Consider the following 13,783-nt stretch of genomic DNA (forward strand, 5'->3'; position numbering starts at 1 on the left):
TTTGCACATTATACATACAATATGCCGCAGAAATAGTAAAAGTAATATGCTAGTATGCTATTCTGATCATGGCATTTTTAATTTTAATTTTAAAAGTATTTTGGCAGACTCTAGCTTATGAGTAACATATAAATAACAGTTCCTACTGTTACCTGTTTCCTTTAATGTCCTGCAAATGTTGATAGAGAAAGAACTACAAATGGTAAAAAAAAGTGTCTACGGCACTGAGTTTGTCTCTGCAAAGCAAACTATGATCCTTGATAGAAAGGAGGACACATATACAGTGTTTGTTCACTAGCAGTTACATTAGAGTGACCGCATTACTTGTACAGGATTATGAAGGATTCACTTGTAACACTGCAACATTTTACTGGCTATTTAGAATTAATATTTTGATTCAAATTAAATTGATCAATCTAACTATCATCAGAGATTATTTAGCAGAGATGGGCCACTTCAATTTAAATGAACAGGAGAAATTGGAACGCTCAACCAAGGAGCTGTGAGCGCCCAATGGTAAACGGATGTAGGAAGAAAGTCCCGCCTTACAGTTAAAAGAACCAATCACCTTTTACATACAGACATCATCTGTCAATCAACTTGAGAACGCACATGCACATTAGCTATACAAGCCGGGTATTATTTGAGCGTAATATGAGGTGAAGAATCACAATTTATGATTCCAGTGTTGTCAGATTTTACTGCTGGTTTGAAATATGTTCTTTGATCCTAATCTTGACCAATGGTTTTTAAGATTTCTGTGTTCCCACATTCAAGTAGATAGGAGCTGCACATTCATGATTGGAAATAACCTCGTCATCTTTGGAGCGTTCCAAAGATGACTGACTCGCTAGAAAGACTTTGGTACTATCGTACAGTATGTGTATGTGTGCTCTTTTTTTGAGAAACTAATCAGTCAATATCAGTTTTACAATCGCCCCATTCTTTTATTCTTTCCTATTGTAAATATTTTAAACGTATTATTACGCGTGGCACATATTTAAGTTTCCTATACCTGCATTCTTTTTTCTTCTTTCAGATTTGTAATAGTTTGTGAGTTATTAAATTATAAAAAGTTTCAAAAATGTTACAGTTGCCCAGTCACATTCAAAATGATTATTATCATTCATTTGATTGTAGCAGTTGTTAGTATGAGTGTTTTTGATATTATTATTCACAGGTCCTATCCCCCTCTCTCTCCCTCTTCTTCCCAGTCTAGTCTACTCTTTCTTATAAATGAAATAAATAGCCACAAAGGTGATTAGGAGGTGTTTGTTGTGTGTTATCTATGTTTAGGTGCTTTGGCGTTTTGATCATATTTAGCTTTTCATTAAACCATTTACAGTTTTAAGTTTAGTTCATACATGCCTTTAATTCATACTGTATACATCCATCATGTGCGAAATATTTGTTTTATTGATCTATTAACAAGTCTTATGATCTAAAAATCTATGGCCATATGTAAACAAAATCCAACAACCGAAGGCATTTTGAAACTACCTTTTTTGTATGTTCAGCAACTGTGTTCGGTTGTCTGAAATAAGAGAACTCAGAAGTGTTTACTGGTAATACTGTTTCAGTCTCATACAAAACATCTTACTTTTGAATACATTGTAATACACACAGCATTCATGAGCAGCTTCAGGTCTCAGTCTGAAGAGTTAACTGCAGTCTTTTGTTGCAGCAGTTTTCATTGAGTCGTTTGATCAGCAGCCAAATCAGCTCTATGAGCATATTAAGTCTGAACTCCACATGAAAGACCAGACTGTTGCAATCTATCAACTACTGCTGGCTGGAGAAATATACGCTGGAGTGTTACTGTGTTTAGCCATGAGCAGGGGTGGAGGTGTCATGCTTTTAAAGATGTATGCGTTTGGAGATGAGTCACTGGAACGAGTATCACTGTACCTGAAAACTTGTGTGCATAGAGTCATCTATGGCAACTTGTTGCTCTCTTTTGTTGGTCATTGTGTGCAGTGTGTGTTTGTGTAGTTTAGCAGCCATTCACTTTTTCCACATCTGGCAGCGGTAGAAATATCATTTGAAATGAATATGATTTTGAAGAAGACCAAAGCATCATTATTACACATTGAGTTTTCCCAAAGTAATTTTCTTTGGTAAAGTGAGGTAAAGTTGACATTACCACTATTAAAGAGACATTTACATCTGCTCACACTCAAATATGCTTTTTAGAAAGGCAGCAGCATTTTTGGTAGGGGTCAGTTAATGAAGAAAAGGACAGAAAAGTCCAGTTTTACTATGGAGACTCTTGCAGAATGATTTGATAAGGAATTATTCACTATTAAACTGTTGTCAGGAGAGCACAACCCATGTCTAAAGTGTTTCATTAGAAAGGGTCGATTTTAAGCTCATCTGAGAATGAAAGTGATTGCAGCTCTCATGCTTTGACGAGGTTCAGAACTCCACTGGATGGCGCTCTAATAACGTTGCTCAATGTCGAACAGGAAGATGGATCCGCATGTTAGTATGTTCCTGATACTTTTATTCAACCTGTAGCTTATATCTACATTGTGAGAAATGCTGCTGGGATATGATTTCAACGGCGGACACTTAACACAGTGAATGGGGTGTGCTGTGATATTACAATCCAAACCTTGATGAACGTGGCCAATTCACAAGTTCCAGCGATATATTAGAGTAAGAAGCGATCATGTATAACACTGACGTTAAATGGTACATTTCAAACATTAATGTCGCTCAGTACATTGTCAATATCGTTTGCGGTGAATTTGTAAGAATAAATTTAGTATGCACGACTAATAATGCCCCTTTGCTCTTTGACATGTACTTTGCCCTGTGACCGCATGGTGGCGACAGATCTGACTGTGTCAACAGCAGCACTCAGACGCTCCGTCGCCGCCGAGTCATAAACTCGAGGCTGATAACGAAGGCGCCAGGTGAGCAATCGAAGGAGCAATTGTGAGAGTTTGCGTGGTGTTTACCACTGTTCTTCAGCGCCGATACCGTTACTTATTAACCGTACTTCATACAAATAAAGATATACTCTCGATAAAGTCGGACTGTAGGCGCAACAGAGTGGGCAATCAAGTTTTTTACATTCTTTCAGGTTCACATCGGGCCTCATAAAGCCTCGCGCAGTTTAATGGCCAAGAAAGAATTCCAGCTATGAAAGGTCGAGCTGTGCTAATAGCCCACTTTCACTTTTCCTGATTTTAAATGATATTGAAAAATCATGTCTCATCCTTGACCAGATGTTTCTGCATTTATTGAAAGGTTTTATTCTTGGGAGAAAAGATGTATTTCGATAAGTTAAATGTTAACCTTATTAGCATTAAAACAATATTTATAATATAGGCTATGCTCGTTTGGCTACTGCCCCAAAAATGTGTGTAGGCCTAGTTCAAAACGTTTCCAACAAATGTTGTGAAATGCTTAAATTCAATTTCTAGAAACTGTTTTCTCATGGTATCACAATGTTAATCATCTCAACCTTTCATGATTCGAGAGCGGCTTGTTGATTGCATTGATGTTTTAACAGAGCTTTGTCATCAGATCGTAAACTGTACAAACTTACAGAAACACAACTGGAAAATCTTTATTTTCATTACGATTTTCTGCACAATATTTTTGGCAGTTTTGGCTCAGGTCACAAAAAGGGAATTTAAACACACACTTTGACAAAAGCATTTTTAGTTGCCGTGAAAAAAAAGTGTCATTACATTGGTGCAATGTGTTATCACCTTTAATTTATTGAACCAAAGCACTTAAACACACAACAGTTCATGAAACGATGGCACATGATTTTTGTCTGCTAGAGAATCTAGTGTCTGTTCAGAGTCAGGAGGACATTAATAATAATGTAATGAACAAGGGAAATAGCTCACAAAATATTTTACACACGCACATATATATCAATAATAAATTAAGGACAGCTTCCTCAAACAAACAAACAAACAAACAAACAATGAAACTCCGTTATATTTACAAGCAATATTCATATGAAATAATTACATAAATATGTTATATATATAAATATTTACATTTGTATTCATTTTAACCATATGATCCATTTTTTGACCCATATGATCCCTTTTCCAAATTAATCTCAAAATTTGATTTAATAAGCAATTTTAGTACCGCGTAGATAAGCTTGACAATCAAATGTTTAACAATAGTCTGTGGAGTCATTGGCAGCTTTGGACGGAGATTAAAACTAAATCGAAATGTTTGCCTTGACTGACTTCTGCATTTGAGGTAAAAATCATTTACTTAACTGCGAAAAATCACATTGTGAAATATTCTTAAAAATGTTGTTTCGATTTCTTTCTGGATGATTTTGCGTTCCAAACAGGCTAGAACAGCAAACCAGCTGTCATGATTGGCTCTGATCTTTCACATGCAATACAGCTCCTTTTTTTTAAATCCTTAATATATTATGAACACAGCAGTCTTTATACGATAAAGAGATTTCAGATCAACCAAGAACCTGTTCAGAGTGCATATTAAATGAAATCACGTTCATCTGGACGTATAACATAAAGGAGAGCAGCAGCTTCATTCAGTCTCTGACACCCCATGACAGTCTATGACAGACTGTTCAATACTTCTGTGGCATTCAAATAGATGGAAAATATTCAAAGTTAGTGTTTAGAATTAACTTAAGAGATTCATATGTCATATTTTGTAATACCAAAGTGCATTTTAAGTCTAAACTTTTTCTTCGATGTAGGTCCATGTTGTAAACTGGTTATAAATCGTCGTACGCAATCTGTGTCAATGTCTTCATCATTCCCGTCCTGGTCACCGTCACTCACACACAGCCTATGGAGACACGCTGTGTGACCTGTCCGGTTTGGACTCGAGTCCTCTGACCAGGCGCTGGATGCTCTGTAACTCGGTGCTGGATTCTTTCTGAGAGCAGGTTTTTGGTGACAGTGCTACTGATCCAGTCGAGCGGCTGGTGACCTCCGACTCCAAAGCAGCTGAGACGGGACTCGTGGTCATTCTGTCTCCCTTCAGATCGATGGCACTGCTCGCCATGTGTGGGATAGCCGTCGTAAGTAAGGTGCTGTCCGGGACGCTCGGTAATGAGTAAGGGCTGTACCTTAACCGAGGCCGCACCGCGTTAAGAAAAGGATGACGATGGACTGATGACGAGGCGGCCGATGAAGCAGCTGCCGCAGCGGCCATATACGTATAAGGATACGGGAAGAGACCTCCGAATGGAGACATGGCCAAGCCCTAGATAGATAGATAGAGAGAGAGAGAGAGAGAGAGAGAGAGAGAGAGAGAGAGAGAGAGAGAGAGAGAGAGAGAGATAGATAGATAGATGTTAAAATATTTCAGTGCACATGGAATCATTTGTTTTAATTAACATATATTCATTCACATTTAACATAATAAATAACTGAAAGTTTTGTGTTCATCATGCACGTCATCCTCTATCTTGACGTATTGTGTCTCATGTAAACGGATTATAGAAGTGCAGAGGAGCCAATCAGCACATTAACGCATACGTCAGTGGCGACCAAAAAGGAATATGCGTCTATAAATGTCATGTTTTCATCAACAGTGGCAGGACTATTTATTCTAAAAGGACTACTTAAATATATATTTACAAACACACTCAACAACTCGATTATATTGACAAGAAAATCGTGTTTTCCGCCAGATTATTCCTTCTTTATTTAATCCTGTCTTTCGTTTCCTTGTACATTAATCTTTCATTGTATAATCACTTATATGCGTATTATTCATGTGTAGCCTGCATATTGAATCATTGTGTTTCGCCATATTTTTAAATGACACCTACACTGAGCGATCAAGCGATATAAGCGTCATAATGTTTATACATACATTAATTGATGACGTGTTACTGTGGACACATATCCTTTTGCTCAGTTTCGAGCATCAGGTGTTGTATATTTGCTGATAATTTATGGAATGTGCAACAAAGACTATTAAAAGTGCAAGATATGCCACACCTCATTTTTTCAGAAGTTAAAAACTAGAACAAGTTCAGGTCAAACCACAGCATCACTGACAGGGCTTTCACTGCTGAGGATCATTAATAGGGTTACCTGCGACGCGAGGACATGTTGCTGCAAATGGAAAGGCAGCGGTGCCCCCGCCAGGCTTTGAGAGGCTGATGCCATGCTGACCGTGTCCATTGAACTGACCCCTGCGGAGGAAACCGCTGCCAGTAAGGGGCCCATCCCTGCGGCCATGTTTGAGAAAGCGCCTCCCATATTGAACTGGCTGGGGTGTAAAAGGAAAGGATGGGCACCACCCAAGTGATTGAAAAACTGTTGCCCGGCCAAACCCGGCGGAAATCCGAAATTGTGCAAGTGTGTTTGATTCAAGTGCGCAGCGCCATCTGTCTGGACAGTCAGTGGCATGTAATTGTCTTTGCTCACTGTCCGGCAGTCGTCTATTTTGGCCTGACCCCGGCCTGGACTCTTGAGCTCTTCACCCGAGCGGGTGGTGCTAGAGATGAGCGTGACGGGACTCTCCCGCGAGTCTGCCCGGATTTTCTCAGTTCTCCGACCGGCAGAGTCACTTTCCACAAACAGACTTTTGCTCAAACTTGCATCGGGCTCCTTTGAGTCCTCGGTCGTGGTGGAAATTTTGCTCGAGTCTGGCCCCTCATTCAAGTTTCCATCTTTGTCTTCTTCGTCACTGTCTTCATCACTGTCACACAAATCTGTGAGAAATAAAATGCAACAGTAATATTGTAAAAAGAAAAAGGTCTAAAACTGTTTTATCAAATAGGCTAGGGTGTTCGAATTTGCCATTACACGTGTTATAAATACTGACAGCAAGACACCATAGGCTATGTGGTAAATTATATATATATATAAAAACTTACAAATAATCTAACATACATGATAAATGCAGGTTGCGAATAAAACATTTGAATATATAATATTGTTGACACACTACAAGTAATTAATCTGGAGATTCAGGATCGACTTCATTGTCTTATATCAGCTTGTACTAAAGTACAACATGGTTTTTTGGGGGTCTGAAAGAAAATACACAATCTTTATAACATATCTCTCACCTTTTAAGTTATTCTGCCAAACAGTTGAAACCGCGGGAGATGAGGCCTGGCGTAAACTTTTGAACGACGCTTGTTCGCCTGAGGAATCGTCTGACGTGCCGGTCTCTTTCTTCTGCTGCTCCTCGTATGAACGCATGGACTGCAGGGCCAGTTGTTTCCTGCAGGACAGCAGTGTTCGAAGACAGACCATTAACACAGTGGCTGGTAAGCAGACTTGATGGCATTATATCTTTATTTATTTATTATTATTACTATTATTATTTTCAAATAAAATGTATTAATGGACATTTAAGAAATATATGAGTCCGCAATTTCCCTCAGATTATAACAGGCAACAGTGTTCTGAATAAGGAACAGTTGGTTTAGTATGTACCTCTTTTCACGTCTCCCATTTCCAGTATCGCGGAATCCTTTTGCAAAAGGATTGTGATCTATTTTCAGTTGTGTTATCTGAAATGTAATGACATGTAAAAAAAACAAGTCATGAATCAAGACAGTTTGAATAAACCCAATACGTCTTTAATTTGCAAAGTTTAACCTGTTGATTTTTTTTTGTTTGTTTTTTTGTTTTGCAAGCAACAATTATTAACAACATAGTGAAACATTTTAAATGCATTACAGGTGTGACTGCATGACTCAATATGATTCTTACTAGTGTTATAGCATAGGCTGACATATATGTCTGCTTTTGTATTGGAATATATTACCCCTGTTATGAGTTTCTGCTGGAATCTCCTTTTCAGTTCATTTACATTAAGGCCAACTTAGGTGGTATTAGGGAAAGGGTAACAATTTCCTCAACACGTAAAGATGGTGAAATTATTTACACTCACAACCTCTCAAAAACAATTCAGTCTCTCTCTCTCTCACACACACACACACACACACACACACACACACACACACACACACACACACACACACACACACACACACACACACACACGTTGGTCTACCTATCATTATGAGGCTTTCCATATAATGACATAATGATTTTGATACTGTATGATCTATAGAGTCTATCCCCTAAACCTCACACAACCCCAATACCTAACCCTCACAAAAAACTTTCTGCATTTTTACGTTTTCAATACAACATAGTTTAATATGTTTTATAAGCTATTTAAATTCTGGGGACACTAGAAATGTCATCATAAACCACATTTATACAATAAAACCCTTGTAATTACCAGTTTGTAACCTAAAATAATTGTCCTTGTAAACCACATAAACATGCACACACACACAAACACTCACACAATCCTTCCTCCTCATTGTCATTCTTTCATAAAAAACATACACATTTACACATTAACACGATTCCGTCAACAAAATGTTGAGAACATGTAGAATTGTTATTGCATTTGATTAAATGCAAGGGAGAAAGTGTGTGTGTATGTGTATGTGTATGTATATGTGTATGGAAGAAAGAAAGTGAAAGAATATGTATTTATGTGCATGTGCATGTGTGAGGGTTTTCTTGAAGATCCATCTAAGAATACATTTATTATGAAAATTCAATGGATAATAAATACAGGAGTATTTCTCATAAGAGCACTACATATTACTCCTCCTGTAGTGCCACGGTTTATGTAGTTTGTACAAAGTGTTGAACGGCATAATATGTGAAGAAACAGTCGGCTTTACCACACAAAGCTCGTTATGACCAACCTTGTCGTTCTGGTAGGCAGTGACAGCAATGAAGTCTGTCTCAGGGAACACGTATGTTCTGAACGTGCTGTAGGGCAGTTTCAGAATGTCGTTGGCTCTCACAATGTGAAATCTCGGCTGGTATTTGTGCATAGAATTTAGAATCGTCTGCAATACACAAGACTGAAATTACAAAATAAAAACAAAAAAAAACTTTACTATTAAGTAACATTTCATCAAAGTGAAAAACGATTCGTACAGTATTTTTGCCACACATTTTCTCTATACTCTATGTAACAAGCTGAGGCCTGTAACTTTACATTTCTCCTTGCTCGGACTGTATAAATGCTTTGTTTCATGTGCACATAATTCAAAAGAAATGTATATTCAATCTTTAACTCCATTTTCAGTTCAGAAACAATCATGTTGGCCAATGACTTGAACACCACCACCGCTAATAATAATACTGACAGACAGACAGACAGACAGACAGACAGATAGATGGACATAAATGACACTTACAAATCCATGTTTGTCGGAGATGTTATTTGTCAGTTTAAGTTTGTGGAAGTTGACGACTTTGGACATCCATTGCTCGCCAGTGGCCGGACTGTCGGGGTGAATGTACATCCGTTTTGGCATTTCGGGGTCAGCCTTTCCTGCCACCATCCAGCGAGAGTTGTGAAATTTATACCTACAGTCATCAGCCGCAACAATATCCATCAACAGAATATATTTGGCCTTCTTGTCCAAGCCCGTGCATCTCACTTTAAACGGAGGGAACATTCGCCTGCAGAAATGAGCAGAGTTGTCTTTTAGGCTTCATATCACAAGTGCAACGAGAAATACGTGGCGTTACATTCTGTGAGAGTTGTTTAAGAAGAGCATTGCTGACTTCTTTCCTGTCCAGTGCAACTTTCATTACACACATCTAAAAAAGTATGGTGGGATGTGGATACAGTGCTAGGCCCAGTCATTTGCCTTAAAGGAATATTTCTGGTTCAATAAGTTAAGCTCAATCGACATCATTTGTGACATAATGTTGCAAAAAAAAAAGAGACGAAAATCTGTTCCAGTGAGACACTTACAATGGAAATGAATGGGGTCCAGTTTTTCAGGGTTTAAAGGCAGAAATATGACATTTATGAAAGTATTTACATTCATTCTTCTGTTAAAACTCATGTATTATTTATGCTGTAAAGTTGAAATAGTCATTTAAGAGTAGGCCTATACTTACCTCGTCCTGGCAACGATGTTGTAAAATTGTCTATAATTTCCACAGATGTGGTTAATAAGTGATTTAATGACAGTAAAATCATGTTAACACACATATTGTTCATGTCTTGTGTCTATACTTTTGAAACAGTATTTTAATGTGTACAGATTAAACCCCATTGACTTCCATTGGAAGCGTCTCAGTGGAACACACATTTGTGCTTATTTTGAAAGAAAAGTAATTTATGTGGTAATTAAACATTATGACACAAATGCTGACGAGCTTCACTCCCGGAACATTCCTTCAATTCCTGTCAAATAGGCCCAAATAGTGATGCAGCAAAACAATAAAATAAAATATTTTTTTATTATAGAAATTATTTAGAAACGAAAAAACGTAACATTATCCAACGCTATCCACATAACATTGTGGATAATACAAGGCTTTATAAAAGCATGAGCCCTTAATTTGACACCACCGAATGTGTGTTTATAATAATTAGGACGGATGTTAGTTGTATATTACTTCATGTTTGTTTTACAGCCTTTATGGGACAGAATACATTCGTGTTGAATCGTGTACAATAAATTCACATTTCAGTCGCATAAAATGATTAGTGTGTTACCAACGATGGATTTTAACTAAAGTTCGGTCACATATATGTTGTAAAAATGACATCAACATGCCCAGCGCCCAAACCGAGATAAAATATGCCATAAACGCAATCCACGGATATCTTCCTCTTGTCTGATAATTGCCGCATGAGCTCCTCTAAAGAAACATGTGAGTCACTCAAATCAATAAATCAATTAATTAGTCAGCTGTGATGTCTACATTTTTGATAACCAAATAATGTAATTTTACGTTTGACTTCGTTGAATTTACAGCTTGCTTGTCTTATAGCTCCATTATTGAATAATTTCGGTTTACCTTCCAGATTTCGTGATAACCATTTCTGTGCCACGCTTGTGAAAAAGATCCCAGAGTTCCTTGGCTTCGAGGTGAACTTTCGGGTCGTCTTCCACCTCCTCCTCTGGCTCAAGTGTCTTCAGAGGCCGGAGATGCGCGGCGGCGGCGGCGGCGGCGGCAGCGGCGGCTTGGTGTCCCAGTGAAGAGAAGTGAAGGCCGGTTTCCGCGGCGCCCATCAGCTGCTCCATTATTGGCTTGCCCAGCGCCCCGGGCAGTGACAGGGAGCCGTTAGGTGGCAGTGCCAGGGCCGGGAAAAAGGGCGGCTGGTGACCCAGCATTGCACTCATGGCAAATTCCGGACCCCGGTGAGGTAAAAACGGGTGATATGCCATACTGGATCCTTGAATAACTGGATCTCTCATCGGGAAGTTCATTCAAGTCCAGACAGCAGATGCGGTGTTCCTCAGGATATTACAGTCGGATAAATATTTGCACTGGACAAGTCCTTCACAAAATCCAGCTTTCCCCTCGGAAGTTGAAAAACATCCGACGCCTCGGTGTGTAAGTCTCTTAATTTTTCTCTAGCTGGAAAGAATGTAAAAGAGAAAGTGAGAACCGGCTATCCATTAATATTCGCCGGTGCTGATGTGCTGTTGATGTTTTGTCAGTGCGCAATGAAACTGAAAATAAAAAACAACAACAACGAATGAAATGAAACGCGACCGAGTCACAGTTTGTCAGCGTGTGGTGCGTCGGGTTCTTTTGCTTTTCTTTAAAACAGACATTCCTGTCAAACTGCGATCGTCCCGAGTCCTCTTGAAATATTTCGGTGGCTCAGAATAATTCCTCTGTCTTTACTTGTTGGAGGTATACACCTTCACGCGCTCACACGCACACTTTCTCTCTCGTGCTTTCACACACGCACACACACACATACATACACACACACACACTTCAGCTGAAGAACGGGGTCCAGCACAGAGATATTCCCAGTGCTTCTGAACTCCATCGGCTTCAGACGTGTGGATGTGTTGCATGTTTCGAGCTGCAGCTCTCTGTTGATTGGCTCTTTGACGCTTTCGGGCCAATTGTGTTGCTCTGTAGGCGTGGTTTTAACAGGTCGGGTGGAGGGGAAAGACTTGAGACTTATAAAGAGGTGTTTGAGAACTCTTTTGCTGTCGCGAAACAGCACTGCCTCACTCTATGTTGTGTGAAGATGTCAACATCATCAGGACACGCATCTGTCGGTCTGTGGGACCCAGAGAAGGAGACGCGCCGAGTCTCGTGCGCACAGCGTCACTGTTGCACTCTGTTCATACACTGATCACATATCACCCCTGCCGTAGCCTATATGGTACCTGAGGAAGGCAACCAGAAATGATTTGAAACATTATTCGTTATTAGTTAAAGCAGCACATCTTTTCAAGCAATCGTTATTACAGTGTACGACGTCAATAATAGAGTTGTGTTCGAATTGCTGGCTACAACTCTGCAGCTTTCACTTTCATAGAGGTTAGAAATGAACTGTCAAGTCATAATAATGCGTTAATTACAAATGCAATTCATATTCGATCATTAAAAAAAGCTAGCTTGTTCAGGCTGGCGTCAGAGAGATTGTATTCAAATACATTTACAATACATTTTATTATAAAGTCCAAAGCAGTTTTTACAGTCTCTGACTTTGTGGTTATAAACCTTCTTCCTTGAGACCTCTCTCTCTCTCTCTCTATCTCTCTCTCTCTCTCTATAGGAACACTTCCCCGTTCTGTGTTTTTTCTACAATGAGTGCTTCTCAGCATTGACTGAAATGTGCATTTTTTTAAAAATATTATTCAATACACTCGATTAAACTGGTCATATTTAAAAAAAATAAATAAATGTATCTTTGCAGTAGACAAACTGATAATTAATTGAACAAATTGTTGTTTTCACGCTTGCTCAATTTTCTATTTCGAAATCCTCCAGACAGATCTCATGTGTTGTTGTGGTGATTAGTGAATGTAACACACTCATCTGCAGTTCCACTGGCGCCTGACACACAACACAAGATTCATTCACACGTAAACAACAGAGGGTCCTGGACTGCCATTTTACTTACACAGTGACTCAATTATCGGCCCTAAATCTGGTCAGCAGACTAGAGAAGCTATCTGTGACATTTATCACCCCTCATCCTTTACTCAAATACTGCGGTCATTTGACAAACCCAATTTATGTACAAACCTTAATTTTCAATTGAACCTAACCAACAATAATGCGATACAATTAATTACTACAATACACTATCAGCAGTTCCAGGTGTCCATGCTCTAGGGGACGAGAATAAACAAATGGTAAAAATAATCAATTAAAGATTGTCACTGTCCTAGTGACACTGTCCCATACTGTGTATTGTTCATTTAATTAAAATAGCAGCCTGATGCTCCTCTTCATAAATCTACATAAATATGTAAAGGATTTAGAATAACATTCTGAAATAGGCCTACTATTCTAGCGTGTTTTACACAGATGCAAGATCAGTTTTCTGTGACCTGTAAGAATAGGCTATGAGAGGGTCATATCAACACATTTAAATCCATACAACATTTTTCTGTCTTTCTAGTAGTTACAAAGGGTCTCCACAAATGTTCAAACCCCAGCAACATGTTTCGCGTGCACTGTGGATTCATCGCTGCTCTACAGACTGTTTGAGCGGGGGGGTAGTGGGGGGTATTGGGGGTCTGCTTATAGGCAGCGGCGGTAGGCCTACTGGGTTCAGTCCTCCACGCTTACTAAAACATTTGTAAATTGTAATATCTATTTGCTGCTCACGCTTTCAAGAAGAGTGACACAGTGTGGCTTGTTTATTCCCGCAATTGCTATCAAGCTAATTAAGTAGCAACCTTTGGGGAGCGTTCAATATACTATTTACACATTGTAATGACAGAAGCTGTAAGAGTGCTAAGCAATTCCTTTCTGATGCA

At 38.9% G+C, this 13,783-nt stretch overlaps 1 protein-coding gene across 2 annotated transcripts; it reads right to left on the bottom strand.

The window, feature by feature from the left end:
- Nucleotides 1-3,615: 3,615 nt before the first annotated feature.
- Nucleotides 3,616-11,769, bottom strand: LOC127622227 (T-box transcription factor TBX3-like). 2 transcript variants are annotated; one of them, XM_052096265.1, is made up of 7 exons: nucleotides 10,842-11,769; nucleotides 9,218-9,485; nucleotides 8,717-8,863; nucleotides 7,419-7,495; nucleotides 7,046-7,203; nucleotides 6,063-6,685; nucleotides 3,616-5,223 (listed from the first exon to the last, which is right to left on the bottom strand). In XM_052096265.1, exons 1-7 carry the CDS (start codon nucleotides 11,252-11,254, stop codon nucleotides 4,804-4,806), a joined length of 2,106 nt encoding a protein of 701 aa, XP_051952225.1. In that variant the 5' UTR covers nucleotides 11,255-11,769; the 3' UTR covers nucleotides 3,616-4,803. The 2 variants fall into 2 exon arrangements, with proteins under 2 accessions (XP_051952225.1, XP_051952217.1); XM_052096257.1 differs by having other exon boundaries at nucleotides 8,717-8,878.
- Nucleotides 11,770-13,783: the final 2,014 nt, after the last annotated feature.

Source organism: Xyrauchen texanus, chromosome 3 (assembly GCF_025860055.1).
Source record: "Xyrauchen texanus isolate HMW12.3.18 chromosome 3, RBS_HiC_50CHRs, whole genome shotgun sequence".
NCBI classification, from domain to species: domain Eukaryota; kingdom Metazoa; phylum Chordata; class Actinopteri; order Cypriniformes; family Catostomidae; genus Xyrauchen; species Xyrauchen texanus.